This window comes from Anopheles coustani, chromosome 3, assembly GCF_943734705.1.
Source record: "Anopheles coustani chromosome 3, idAnoCousDA_361_x.2, whole genome shotgun sequence".
In the NCBI taxonomy this organism is placed as follows: domain Eukaryota; kingdom Metazoa; phylum Arthropoda; class Insecta; order Diptera; family Culicidae; genus Anopheles; species Anopheles coustani.
The window spans coordinates 50212723-50227712 of record NC_071288.1 but is presented as its reverse complement, the minus strand read 5'-3'; the positions used below and the strand labels follow the sequence as shown (position 1 = coordinate 50227712).

General features: G+C 45.4%; 3 protein-coding genes across 4 annotated transcripts; 2 read left to right on the top strand and 1 right to left on the bottom strand.

The window, feature by feature from the left end:
- The first annotated feature begins 5346 nt into the window (after positions 1 to 5346).
- On the top strand, positions 5347 to 10905 carry LOC131260270 (centrosome-associated zinc finger protein CP190). Of its 2 annotated transcripts, XM_058261949.1 has the most exons (4): positions 5347 to 5560; positions 5966 to 6536; positions 6615 to 8346; positions 9353 to 10905. In XM_058261949.1, exons 2-4 carry the CDS (start codon positions 6006 to 6008, stop codon positions 10630 to 10632), a joined length of 3543 nt encoding a protein of 1180 aa, XP_058117932.1. In that variant the 5' UTR covers positions 5347 to 5560; positions 5966 to 6005; the 3' UTR covers positions 10633 to 10905. The 2 variants fall into 2 exon arrangements, with proteins under 2 accessions (XP_058117932.1, XP_058117931.1); XM_058261948.1 differs by having other exon boundaries at positions 5966 to 8346.
- Positions 10906 to 12150: 1245 nt separating this feature from the next.
- On the top strand, positions 12151 to 13793 carry LOC131260284 (aurora kinase C-like). The gene is made up of 2 exons (XM_058261978.1): positions 12151 to 12898; positions 12971 to 13793. Exons 1-2 carry the CDS (start codon positions 12419 to 12421, stop codon positions 13643 to 13645), a joined length of 1155 nt encoding a protein of 384 aa, XP_058117961.1. The 5' UTR covers positions 12151 to 12418; the 3' UTR covers positions 13646 to 13793.
- LOC131262479 (uncharacterized) lies at positions 13631 to 14925 on the bottom strand. The gene is made up of 2 exons (XM_058264492.1): positions 14322 to 14925; positions 13631 to 14249 (listed from the first exon to the last, which is right to left on the bottom strand). Exons 1-2 carry the CDS (start codon positions 14737 to 14739, stop codon positions 13843 to 13845), a joined length of 825 nt encoding a protein of 274 aa, XP_058120475.1. The 5' UTR covers positions 14740 to 14925; the 3' UTR covers positions 13631 to 13842.
- Positions 14926 to 14990: the final 65 nt, after the last annotated feature.

Below are 14990 nucleotides of genomic sequence, written 5' to 3'. Positions count from 1 at the left end.
AAAGCTCCATTCTTGCCTAAATGACAGATGTTTGGGATTGTTTATGAAAAGCAGCATCTTTTACGCAGCGTTCAAGAATTTGCAATTACAGAGGAAAACTTGTGTTATTACTTGTGTCACATTTATAACAATTTGTTCGCCGTACATTCCTATAGTATTATCCAATGTCGTTCACAAGAAAAATAGCTCAAACTGGACATTTATACAGAATGCGTGACAAACTAGAAAAGCGTTTAGCAGGGCAGGATGCTGTTGACAACAGCCAGCCGGGTCCGAGCAAAACTGCATTTCAGGCGCAAAGTATGATGCATTGGATACAAATTGTTATTGTTGTTAGTTAACTATCGGTTAATTTTATGGTTTCCAGAACATCGAACTTCTCTCCCCGCTTGCAATGCTGACCCGTTGGGGGATCCTGACGAATCGTTTGATGAGGACATAAAAATAGCTATGGAAGCCATCGAGATGGAAGAATTCAAGGAAGAAGAATGCGAGTTTGGCGAATACGTCGTGTTAGAATCGAATGGAAACACAGGTAGCAGAAGATGAGCTGGGGCAGTTTGCAACCTCTTATTTATGATCATCATTTTCATTTCAGATCCATTACACCCACCAAAAAAAGCACGTTTTAATGACGAAGCGGTCCCTAGCACATCTTCGACCGCGAAGCAACCCATAGTTATCGCACGCAATATATTGCCATCCACACAAACAACGGGCAAAGTTGTTAACACAGTGGTGGTACGTAATCCTCCAATTGCAACGAACGCTGCCAAGCCACAAGTTGTTAATGTGGTACCGAAATCGTCCACCCAAGGAAACACACAAACAGCTACTTCCTCTGGTTCATTGGCGAAACCATCCCTACAAGTCAGAGTAGTCCCAACGGAACGGCTCCGTATGGCCCCGAGTACCTCAAACAGTGCTACTACAACAAAGGGTAACACGGTTACTGTACAAGTGAAACCCACCGGAATTCAGTCGGACAAACCGATCATAGTAAAGTACGCACCAGTTGGATCCGGCACCGGCGGCAGTACGGTTATCCAGGTGAAACAGCTCGCCAACAACATGCAACCAATACCGGTAAAACATTTGGGACCAAATCAAACGCCTATCAGAGTTGTCCCATTGAATATGCTTAACGAAGCACAAATAATTCAAACCCCGGGACCAACTGTTCAGGTTACCAAAATCGGTACTATGCCACCGGCAGCAGCTAGTGTTGTCCAACCGACAAATGTTGCCGTATTAAACCATCAGAAGCCAAATCTGGTAACGTATTCGCGTACTCCAAGTACCATTCAACCAAAGCCGATGAATTCTTTCGAAGATGCTCATTCTGCGCCTATTCCCGATCCACTGGCTACAGAGCTAGCCCGTTCTGCACCTACCCCAGATCCGCTAGCTACAGAGATGGCGCGTTCTGCTCCTACACCGGATCCACTAGCTATGAAACCTGGCGTTGTCCAGATCAACAATTCCATGCTGTCCGATGCAGATCGTTCTGCGCCAACACCGGATCCGCTTGCCGTGGGTCCTACCTACACTGCAGTAGGTGTGTTGGATATGGGCAATAATCCGCCTATGATACCGGTGGTGAATTCCCTTGGAACGCTTTCTGCGAAGCCTAACATTGTGCTACAGACCAGTACTACTGGTGCAATGGCTCCTTGGCTACCTGTGGTACCGGCAGATCCACTTGCAACGGCTGTTGAGCAAGCGTCCGTTGCCAAGCTGTTGAATACCAGCACCATAACGGTGACAAGGATTGTCGCTGCTCAGCAGCCGAACGCGACCAGCAACAACACAAATGTAGTTGGGACACAGAATACCCAACCGGAAATGGAAGGGGATCCGCTGGCCACATATTCGGGTGCACCGAGTACTGCTCGTTCGTATAGCACAACTCCGATCGTGGCTAAAACTGTCCCTGTTCAACCACAAAGTACGGCTAAAGCTGGTACCTCGGCTTCTCCCTCTGTGCCAGGCGTAGTTCTGCTGAAGAACGCTAATCTCACGGTAACAAAAATTGCCCAACAAAATGGAACACCAGGTACATCTGGGAAACCAGTTCCACCGAAAGTGAATCAGCCAACGGTACGGGTGGTTCGACAGGCGCCAGCCGCTAAAACTCCGGCGATGAATAATCGACCTAGGAAAAATTGCGACTGTAGAGTGGAAATCGCAAAACGTCTGAGGTTGTTGGACCAACGAACTAGACAGATGGAATCGTACATGAATGATCTGATCGATCTCATTCAACCGCAAAATGAGTTCGATCTCGAGCCCATAAAGACCCTCGACGAACTAGAACGGTTCAACTACGATTTGGGCTCAAGTCCACAGCATTTGCATAAGGTGAAAAGCTGGCTCGATACGAGAATTAACGGAAACGACTCCCACTGGAGGATGCTCGATGCAGTGAATTTAATTTTCGACAGTGAGTTTTTGCTGCAATGTTCATGGAAGTACACATCAAAAATACCGTTAAACAGCTACACCTACGTCGTTGAGTTGTTTAAACACGCAGGTTCCACGCCTTATAATAAAGTGACCATGATATGTGTTGGTAACTTTCTGATGGGCCATATAAAGAATCTTCACAAGAAAAAGGTTAATGCTGAAAAAAAGAAAAACGAAAGTCCTGCGGCCAGTAAAGAAAGTCCTGCGGCCAGCAAAGAAGGTCCTGCGGTCAGTAAAAAAGGTCCCACGTCCAATAATGAAGGTGCATCTAGCAAGGAAGGTGCAACTAATCAAGAAGATTCAACCAATCAAGAGGTTGTAACTAAACAAGCAGATGCAACTAACCAAGATCATGCAAATGATCAAAGCGAAGCCATTAGTCAAGCCAATGCAGCGAATCCGGAGGATCAAGCCGACGAATCCAATGCAACGCAAATGTATGTTGAACAAGAAATTGATGATCACGAAAATGTTGAATATCTAGACGAAGATGATGCGGGCTTCAATCTAGAAAGCACGGACTATCTAAACGACGATACATTGTCGTCAGAGTTTTGAAATGTTAGATTATGGTGGTAATAAATCCATCTTTAATATTAGTTGTAAACATTCAGGGGTTTATGCACATGCCAACGGATTAACAAAAGTGAATAAAACAGTGCATAGCATGATAAAAATTTTCCAGGATAAAAATAAAAGGAATCTTCGAACGATCCACATTTCGTGCAAGCTCCGATTCGCAAGCTTCTTTTTGGGATACAGCCCTGCTTTGAACAAATACGTGATGTTCGAATATGTTTTCCCGAATCGACACTCGTTTGTCAGCGTCAATTTGAAATAAACGATAATTGCTTATCTTAGCTCCCCTCACTAACCTTGGTTGCACCAAATTTATTTACGAAACGTGAAAGCGAAGCTTTGCATTATGCTTTAGCACTATAATAGTGTTGGGAAAATCGATTACCGGTTGGGACTCAATCTTTCGATTCAAATCCATTTGGAGATTCGGATCTCCGAGTCCAAATCCCAATCCGTCATATCATACATGCTCATCTAACTAACTCATTGAATGATTTACGTAACCAGAGTTCCAGACTGCACCGTCGCGTAACGCGACTTCGCCTGACATGCGCAGAACTCCATGCAAAAAAAAACTAGCGCGATTCGCGCGACATCGCGCAAGGTTTTTTTTATATGGAGTTCAGCACCTGTCAGGCGACGTCGCGCTGTAGTGTGGACCCCGAGTAAGAATGTAAGCATATTTGTCATTTTTCTTCTAATTACAGGTGAACGTCGATTATCCGGGGGTGTCGGGACCGGGAGGTCCCCGGATAATCGAATTCCACGGATAATCGAACATATACTAAAATACGTTTATAATACCTGGTTTGAGTCTTGGCTAGTTCACTTTTGACCAGTTCCAGTTAGTTGGTTACACATAAAACATGTTTGAATTATTGTTTTATGGTAATTTTGAATGCTAATTTCGATCAGACAAATTTTATTTGACACTTTTCCTAAAAAAATGTTGCGAACCAACCTGATATTCATGGAAACAATTCAACCCGGTTGTGCAGTTGTCAGTTGCCAGACACCCGGATAATCCGCCCCCCCGGTTAATCCGGCCCCGGATAATCGACGTCCGACTGTATATTCAAACAACACAAACACTCCAGCACTTTTTGAGAAAAAATCGGAATAAGGTATTTATTTTGTTTCAAGATCAAATATGACAGCTTTATCATTCAAATTCAATCCGTCGTGGGTCATTGAAACAGTGACACGCTTTCTAGACTGCACCGTCGCGTAACGCGACGTCACCTGACAGGAGCTGAACTCCATGCAAAAAAAAACCTAGCGCGATTTGCGCGACATCGCGCAAGGTTTTTTGTATGGAGTTCAGTGCCTGTCAGGCGACGTCGCGCTGTAGTGTGGACCCCGTGTGAAGCAAGTCCTTTTGATGTTTTTTTCGCACCCCTTGGGCTATGATGGCTAATGTAATGTATTTGAAGCAAGATTGCAGCGACAGGTAAGGAAACTAGTACTTGGGCTCCATTTTGAAGGATATTACAATACATCTAACGTATTTGAGACATTCAACTGCTTAGGCCAATGAGGCATGACCCCAAAAGAGCTGTGTTATTCACAGGTTCGGGTTTGAATGACCCGCCACTAGCTCACCCTTTTCGCCGCTCGTTTTTGGCGAATTCTCTCCCAAAATCCGGGCGAAATATGCTCTTTTCCGGATGTGATCGCGTCGTAAGCAGTAGAAAAACTAGAAAAGATGGTCAAAATATAATATGCTACTTGAAACAAAATTACGCGTCTTGAAAAGACCTTTCGTTTGAGGAGTCATTTGTAAAAATCGGTGTAGGAACTAAAAAGTTATGCGAGGATTGGCTTTTGTAACCTAAATTGAATATCAACCTGATTAACCTTTTCGCCCCCTCGGGCGAACACGTTCCCACCTGTGGTTTTTTATCAAAAACAAGAAACTACGCTAAAATCTACCTTCAACGCAGTTGCGCGTCTTGAAAAGACCTTTCATTTGAGGGGTCAATCGTGAAAATCGGTTGAAAGAATCAATAGTTATTAACAAATTGGCAAATGTTTGCGTTTCAGTAATCGAGGTTTATCAACCTTGTTCCCGGTAGAGTGCTGTCTCTTTTTCACACAATTTGTTTTCTCAAAAACTAGAAAAGACAGAAAGATTTTTTGTATCACAAGTTGTGTGTCCTGAAAAGACTTTTCATTTGAGGGATCACATGTACCAATCTTACTTAACAAGCTTCGAAAACCGAAGCTTCGCGTTAAGCTTTAAGCCACCTTGGCTTGTTTTCGAAACGTCGCGACACGATGCGCCGCCATATTGTTTTGCTACAAACTGGGAAACTTTTGTGCGAGTTCTCGAAACAAAGCACAATTTCGCGTCGGTGAGGTGTCGAGGCAGCAGGAAAAAACCGTTTAAAAGAACGCTAAGTGGTTGTAGTTTACAGAACTATCAAAATTTTGTTTCAAACATCGTAACTGTTCGAAAGAGAAGCCGTGCATTCCGCGCCCGACTTCTCGCGACTGCGTTCAATCCGTGGCAATTGTAAGTGCATAAAATAGGATGTTTTCGATGGTGCACATGAAGACAGTGAATAGCAACTCGTTTATCAATCGCTTGAGAGATAGGCATCATGTCGCGTTTAATGTTAATTGCTTGTTGTAAGCCAAAGTGCCATATTCAAGGAACAACATGAAACAATCGTTCAGAGTCATTTGCTTACTTGTTCGTCATCAAACCCAAGCCACAGATGCTGTGACAGCAGCTGAACAGTTTTCACCGTTATGAGGCACTCCAAACGTAAACAAACACAAATCAGTGCGGATATCATGGATTTCATTTTTTCTGACGCTTAAAATCATTTAGAAAGTTATCTGACGGAAACGATGCACTCGGCACCCCCAGAAGCAGAGTTCGCCTCAGTCATTTATGCTAGTTTTCTTCTTGTAGGTATCGCTGATGTCATAGAATACACCAACCCACAGTACAAATGAGCAAGATGACGAGATACGCGGAGGCCAAATCGGTGAAGGTGGACAACTGGGGTGTTTTCTTTCTGCAGAAGCTGCAGAACTTTTTCAACAAAACGGACCACTGCGATCTGACGCTCCAGTTCAATGACAACTCCCAGCTAAAGGTGCACCGGCTGGTGTTGTCCGCGTGCACCGACTACTTTAACCATTTGGAGAACGTGTGCGAGATGTACGACGACGTGTTGATCATGCCGATGGATCTGCAGGCGGACGTGATTGTACCGATCGTTAACTTTATGTACACCGGTACGCTCGAGTTCCAGTACAACATGTACGATCGATTGCTGAAGACGGCCACGGATATGAACATGACCGTGCTGCTGAAGCTGCTCGAGGCCCACCGGCAAACGTCACGGATTGCGAAGCAACCGGTGCTGCTGAACAAACAGGCACCACGGCCCGTCGGCCGGTCGATGCCGGTGAACATGTTTCCCTCCGCAGCCCAGCGGAATCAAGCTCAGGCTAACCGGGGCCGACCACGACAGCAGGTAATGCGTCAACCGACGGTATCACATCCGACGAACAGAAGTATTAACATGTCACATCCGTCTTCGATTGTTTCAAAGTATTCCCACACGAAGGACGTAAAGCCAGGGCCATCGCGTTTCGACGACACGGACCTAACGGAAGGGTTCGAGGGGTCGTTCGATACGATTTCGTACGAAAGCAAACCGCTGCTAACGGCGGACCAGGTGAAAAAGGAGGAGGAAGCGTCCCCCTTCGAAAAACTTCGCAAAGGCTACACCAATGTTAACGTGGTGAAGCGTACGTCGAGCGGTTCCGTCACTTCGCCACCCGCCAAGAAACCCAACTTGGATGAGGTGAAGGAGTTTACCGAAGCGGCCCGTTTGCGCAGTCAGCTGACGACCGATGACGATGATTCGCCCGACTACGTCGATGACGATACGCACTTCAACGACGATGACGATGAAGATTATCAGCCTCCAGCCTCGTTGAGGGCGGCTTTAGCCAAGGCCGCCAATCAACAGGCCGGCGGCGGTAAGCAGATCGTGATCAAGCAGGAAGTTAAATCGCCCGGCAACACCATGAAGCAGATCACCGTCAACGACAGTACGGGCAATGTGGATCACGCAAAAATCATCTCGGAAGTACTCAAAAAGTATCCGCATCTGGTAAAGAAGAACAAAAACATCAAGCTAAAGATCATGCAGAAAGGGGTGCCTGCGGCCACGACCTCCATTAGCCAGGCTGTCGGTGGAAGTACCAGTAGCGCCAGCACCAAGGGTGGCGCCCCGACCAAGATGGAAATACGAACTGCGACGCCTCTAAAGCAGGACATGTCGATGGTGCGCAAAGCGTCGGCCAACATACGCAGCGAGCAGGCAAAACCCGCGGCCACGGGAAGCGGAAGTTCGGTGGCGGGCGCAAAACCGGGTGCACCGAAAACGATCGACGCAAAGACGATGCACGCGCTGATTGCGAAGGGCGCTGAAAACATGACCGGTCCGTGGCTCTGCCTTCGCTGTGGTATCAACGGGCGCCCAATAAGCATCCCCAACTACAAGGCCTTCCGCAACCACCTGATCGTGAAGCACAAGGAGCGCATCGATCCGCGCATCTGCGAGCACTGCGGTTTTAAGGCGGAACATCGCAATCCGAACCTGCTGTACCACTGGTACACCGAGCACAAGATCAAGTCGGCATTGAAGTTCCCCGAGTGCGACGAGTGCGACTACGTGGCGATGAACGCGTCGGCTCTTCAGAAGCACGAGGAAGAGCATCACACCAGCGGGGAAATGCAACACTGCATCTACTGCAACAAGGTGTTCGCGAAGGAGATGGAACTGTACTACCACATGAAGGAACAGCACAAGCAGCGCGCTCTAACGGACGGTGTACTCGACTTTACCGACGACGACGAGTATCAGGAGGAGCAGCAGCAGGAGGTGCTAGGGTTCTCGCCGGGATCGAAGGTGTCCGCCGCTGATGCGAAAATCAAAATACTCTCCAACATAACGCTGCCGCCGGCGAAGGGTATCTCGCTGGAACCATCGTCCGAGGCGGAAGCGCTAAGCAACGTCGCCACCGGAATAGCCACCAGTTTGGGGCTGGTCGGGGACAACGGTGTAGTGTTGGACGATGCGAACTACCAGAACCAATTCATCGAGGCGGAGTTGGCCAGTGTGCATGGGGAGAGCGCCGTGACACTCGCCGGCAGCAGCAGCACGGTCGGGGGAGAAAACATCATCACAAAACTGGTCACCGAAGATGGCACCGAGCTGCAGCTGACGCAGTCGCAAAAGGATGAGATTATTTCGCAGCTACAAAATCCAAGCGGTATGTCCAGTAGAGCACGTCGTCCATGTATTCCTCGTAGCAATTAGTTGGTAGAAGGTTTAATTGAACTTATTTATTTGCGCAACTCTCCTGTTGGCGAGAGTGCCTTTAAAAGCATTTAAGAACAAAATCCAGGGCCAACTAAACGGAATATGTTTAGTTTACTCTTGGAAAACATAACGCAGCAGTTTGATGCAAATTGATTTTGCACATGTTTTCGATTGAAATGGTACGTTTTCAGCGAAAAGGCACCAAACTTGGAGTATTTTTGAAGGACAACGATGATGAATTTGATTGAGGCGCATGATTATTTTTTTTTTACCTGACCATTTTCATTTCTTCGTATGGATATATTGTCCATATTGTTCAATCCTTTATGAATTGCATGTAAGCTGAGCTCGATCATCTCGATCGAACTCCCGATTTTTTTGAGGTTTTGTTTTTTTTATTTATAATAAAATTTCATTGCAATTATTCTTCTGTCGCAGCTTATCGAATTTACCGGTACAAAGCAGACCAAACAGGAGAACCAAAAATAAATGGGATTTGTCAACTGTTTTCTTGCTGTTGCATTAGCACCAACATTTGTGGAGATAAATACAAACTTCTCGATTGTTACGCCATTCTAGCTGAAGGTTAAGGAATAGCAGATTCTTTGGATTTTTGAGCAAATGTCGTATGGTAAACGCACAGCTGACTAAGGTTAGAACTTGTTGTTAGATACCAAAAGTAAGTAAAAACCAACAATTTTCCGTGGTGTGTTACCGAATTTCAACATTGTTGAACTGTCATGTTGAGCACCATGATGATGAATGATGAAGCTACGTGATCATTTACTCCCAAATGTGTGTATGATTTTAAATTAAATGAAGGTCAGCCATTTTGAATGAATTCAGTCATTAATTCAATTAAAACCGTAACCCCGACATAATTTTTTTGTAAGCGGCTATTGATGTGCTGTTCAGATTATGTTATCTTATATTTTCTCCGATCGTCTCTTCTATAGCGAACAATGTAGTTATGGTGCTGAACGAGGATAACTTTGCCGACGGATCAACCCTCCAGCTTGGTGAAGGAGTTCAGATCGTAAATACTGCTTCCACCGACAACCAGAACCTCATGCTAATGTACAGCCAGGAGAGCGCTTCGGAGAATAACGACAGCCAAAAGTCGGAAACGAAAGCCGACGTGACGATGGCGTCGGAGGACGATAATTCGCAGGTATCGATGACATTGTCAGAGGACAGGCCGGGAACGGCCGATGGCAAGCGATCGATGGACGGTGATACACCGATGGAGGAAGGTGACGAAAGCCAGGAATCACGCAAAACGGACGCCACCGATAAGGACGAGCATCGACAGGAGCAACAGGAGCAGCAGCAGCACGGTGAGGAACAGGAGGACGACGATGCGGACATGTCGGCTGAATTGACTTCGGAAACGAACGAGAATTCCCTGCAACAGGCCGCCAAAGATGCTGGCATTGAGGAGGACGATTCCAAGTCGACCGATGGAAAAAATGCCGACGAACAATCGGAGGAACGGCAAAAGTCAGACAAGCTGAAACTTATATCCGAGCTGGAGGGGGACTGGTCTGAGGACACGGCCGAGGAGCAGGCCACACCACCGGCTAAGGTGGTCGCCGGCGCTGAAACCACCGGCGAGTCTGGTAAAAAGGTTGACGGAGACAGTAGAAAGTCAGCCGCTGCCGTTGTCGCTGCATCGAAGAAATCACCGGAACATGCAAACAAAAAGAAGGAATCCCCGAACGCGGAAGGAAAAGACATTGACAAGTTGCTGGACGATTGGAACAATGAGGTAAAACTGGGAGATTCGGATTCGGCCGACGAGGGAGATTTGGAGAAAAAGATGGAAAAGGTAATTGGAACTCCACCGGCGGATTCCGCGCTCGATAAGAGTAGCGGTAGCCTGAATGAATCCGCCTTGAAGAAGGAGAAAAATAACGAACAAAAGGAGGTAAAAGCTGCCGTCGAGTCTAAAGATAAGGCAGAGGACAAGAACGCATCCGCCGGTAAGAAGCTGGAAACGGAAAAGCCTGCGAAAGTTGTAGATGGTGGAAGTAGTTCGCAGAAGACGAAGAAAAATGGAACAACTACTACCAGCGATGCCCCAGTTAAAATGCCATCTAGTGATCCCGAAGACGACGCCGCCGTGGCAGATGATCCCGAGGATGAGGACGATGACGATGAGAAAGATAAAACCTCCTCCAAGTCAAAAGAAGTAAGTTCACTTATCGGTGAATGGGACGAAGATGATGATCTATAACATGGGTCTAATCATCCCCAAGAAAAGTAGAAAAAGTGCGGAATGCAGTGCATAATGGTTCAGTCTATTGTGTTTAATGGCACCGCGTCGAGAGGATTCGTATGTTAGTTTAAGGCTCTACAGTATCGCAACCGCGGTTTTCTTCACAGTAATCTAATGCTGACTTTAAATTCATACATTTTTAATATTTTGCTTTTCTTAACTACTCAAACAAAATCCACTGATGTTATTGTGAAAAGATAAGCAGCCTGTTTAAGGTAAAAGAAAGTCTTGTTTTTTTTTAATAGATTTTAAGCAGTACTTTATTTTTATATGGTTTTACTTGGTGTCCCTAGTTAGCAGATCATGTTCTTTAAAAGCTATAGGCCCCGTAATAGTTTGTAATTCTTCTAAACTTTGGCAAATCGTAAACAAGTAGCAACTAGAAGCAGTTTGAACTGGCAACAAACAAAATGGATTTTGATTGGAAACAGATGCAATAAAAACTATTTCAAAATACATTGCGAATGTCTAGTGGTGCTAATGTATGATGACAAATCTACGAGAAAGGATGGGTATGGGAATGGGTGATTTCAGTGGAAGGAAAATTCAATTCGCAGGAAAACAAGTCGAAAAAAACAAGCTTCGTATCATGTTCGATGCCTCTGATTTCTAGAAGATCTCTTAGCATTTGTATAAGAAACACACAAAACAGCTTTAAACCATAATTTATACTGTGTACAGTCCACTTTAAGAAATTTGTGTAAATTGTACCTTTAAGCTGCCGTAATACACTCACTAAAATTGACTGAAAAGAATTGGAAGTTAGGCATAAAAAAATGGTAAAAAAATGTCCGAAACTGAGATGCAATACATTATTGCATTGCATATTCGGTGCAAGATTCCATATTCGGTCATAAAATTGTTAACATTTCTATACTTCGAATGGATCTGAGTCCCAGTATTATCTTTAAAATTATGTTTGCAGTGTGCTGGAAGGAGTTTTCAAGTCACTTTTAAATTGATCTAGGAGAATATTTACATTAACGAAAATTAAAATAACCGTTGCGGGATTTAAATAAAATCAACTGTGGAAACCTTGCCTTAGCGTCTTATCGATCGTCGGCCTACGAATGGTACACGTTTTACACCGGGCTGCTTAGATGTGTTGTGCTTAATTAATCTTTAGGCGAAATTCATTCATATGAATCTTTCACCTAAGATTCATTCTGATGGATTCATGAATCTTTAGGAATTCGAATCTTCAAACCTTAAAGACATTTTCATGGATCTGCCACGAATTTGGCGTGGATCATGTGACCAAAAAAGGAGGTCTCCCTTCCCATTTTATGACCCATCATTTTTCATCAGTTGATGTACCTTTGGGATTCATGAACCTCTCATCCAAAGATTGATGAATCTGTAAAACATAGCGAATCATTCAGATTCATGGATCTGAATCTGAATTACACAACTCTACTTAGATCTAATTCAAAACTATTTTAACCTCAAACGGGCGCCAACTGTCAAACAAGATTTGTCAGTTGCAGTGCAACGATCGAAGGAATCCTCTTCCCGGTTTGATCTTTCGAAGCCACTTCGGCTGTGCAACTCAAAACGTTTTGTAGTTATTTTTCCGTTTGATTAAAGAGATCACAAAGAGACAAAGAAATTCTACTGAGGTATTCAAAGTTTTAACAGGCTGCAGGGTATAATATTTAGTTGCGTGAATCATCCAAAATTGGTGTGATCTGGGGCTTTTGTGATTACTGCAAGCCGTCATTAGAAGATCGGGGAACGAGGAGACATGGCGAGCAGTGGAAATAAAGAAAATCGCAAGATCTTTGCTATGCCGGCACCGGTAACAACAGTGGGCGGAATGGTGCCTAGTTCCGTCCCTAACCAATTGTTGAAAACAAACAGTCAGAAAAATGCTACGGTGCCTCAAACGGCTGGCGTATTTAAAGCGCCGCAGCTCCAACCTCCTCCTGCCGTTGTGTCGGCCACTGGCGCAAGCAAAGTAAAGACTGAGACAAAGACTGAAGAGAAACGCCCAGAAGGTCCCCAGGTTACGGTGCCCAGCGCAACGGGCAACACAGTATCTCAGACGGCAGACACAGGAGCATCCGGATCCGGGCAGAAATCTGGATCGGCAAAAAAGGGATGGACGTTGAGCAACTTCGACATTGGCCGACCGCTGGGTAGAGGGAAGTTTGGAAATGTATATCTCGCTCGGGAAAAAGAAACCAAGTTTGTCATAGCACTAAAAGTGCTTTTCAAGAAACAGGTAAATTGAAAACTAGGTTTACAGTTTGCTGTTGCCTCTGACACTATCATTTCGACCATTTCCCTCCCCTAGGTGAAGTCGCAAGGCATTGAACACCAGGTTCGGCGAGAGATAGAAATCCAGTCCCACTTACGACACCCAAATATTCTACGCATGTATGGCTATTTTCACGATGAAAGCCGTATCTACCTCATCCTGGAGTACGCCCAGGGTGGTACACTTTTCAAAGCGCAGCAACAGCAGCCCGGCAAACGTTTCCCGGAGAAGCAGTGTGCCATCTATGTAAACTCTCTGGTTTCCGCTTTGATTTATCTACATGAGCGAAATGTCATTCATCGCGATATAAAACCGGAAAATCTACTGCTCGGCCACGGAGGTGAGCTGAAAATAGCCGACTTTGGTTGGTCGGTGCATGAGCCGGCATCGTCGCGGACCACCCTATGCGGAACACTGGACTACCTATCGCCGGAGATGGTTCAGGGACAGCCGCATTCGAAAACGGTCGACCTGTGGAGTTTGGGCGTGCTAGCATACGAATTGTTGTGTGGAAAGGCCCCATTTCTGGCCAGTACCTACGAAGAAACCTATCGGAAGATTATGCGAGTGCAGTACACCGTACCGAATGATGTGTCGAAGGCGGCTGGTCACCTTATATCCAAGCTGCTCGTTAGAGAACCGGCCAACCGTATGCCTTTGGAAAATGTAGCTATTCATCCGTGGATACAGCTGCACGTGGACAAAAAGTAAACGAGTGCCATTAGTTTTCTTATTTTATTAGCTGTATTATGAATTTTGTCACTCAATTGTACTTTTAACGATTTATGCGCAATGTTGTTAAGCAAATAGAAACCGGAAGCTGAAGCTACTCAAAATAAACCTTCGTTTCGGAAGCGGATACTCTGTTGATTCTTTTGTCATTTCCTGGATAAATTATTTGCATCATCCTATCCTATATCACTCTCTGCCAGCACTTCCGAAACGAATGTTTCGAATCGCACGTTACATTGTATCAACATTTCGCGGCTCATTTGCAGAAACTTTTCATCCGACTCTTGTTGCAGACGGCTGTAGAGCCCAAACTGGTAGTCGATCAACCTTTTCTGGCTCCGATACTGTTCGTCTTCGGTTACCCTTGGCGTAGATAACGACGATGACGGGGCTGCCCTAAAGTTGTCCGCGTTGTAACGGGGATTTTGCCCCTTCGTGCTCCGCTGCGATCGTCTCTGACTGGCATCGGAAGTCTCCGCCGGTTCCTCCACCACTTCCTCCTCCATGGCCACATCGTCACAAAACGATTCATCGATGGACGTATCGTGCTGATCGTTTTTCGCGGGAGATACAACTGAGTCGTCTGTGAATAAGTTAAAGTTTGCAAATAAAATGCTAATTTAAATTTCAAGGGTGATGATCGAGGATTACAAACCCATCGGTTCCGGTTTTGTTGTCGCTTTTGGGGAAGTTGAAGTCACCGCACGTTCTTTCGTGATCTCCCCAGCGGATCTGCTCGGTTTGGTCACGCGTGTACCACCAGCTTCCGTTCTTCCGTTCATCAGGAGATCAATCTCATCGTAGTACTGAAACGAAGGTGTATCCCCGCTATCGGGATTCTTCTGGATATCTATGTATCGCTTTTTCAGGTTCTTCCACCGATATTCTATTTGTTTCGCATCTTTCTGTTGGAAACCGCGCTGAGCCATCTCTTCCTGGATCAAGCGGAATGCCTTTTCCTTTCGAAACGGTCTTCCATTCATTGCTTTCAAGCTTTCCTGGTCCATCATTATGTTCAGCATTTCCAACGTTTCATCGTAAGACCAGAGGCTGCGCTTAGGGCTGTGTCTCATTGTTTGTGTTTTAGTTAAATTTGAATAAATAGAACAAACTTAGCCACATATGCGAACCGTTAAACCGAACAACAAGCGCATGAAACAAACCACAAAAACCTAATTAATCCAAACTCGATCCAAAAATCACTTCAGTATACCGAACAACACAACGATTCTCAATTCTATTTCGATGCGTTGTTTTCATTATCAGGCAAAAGCAAGATGAACGATTCCGATTCGCGTGACAGCGCGTGACTGTCAAACTAGCG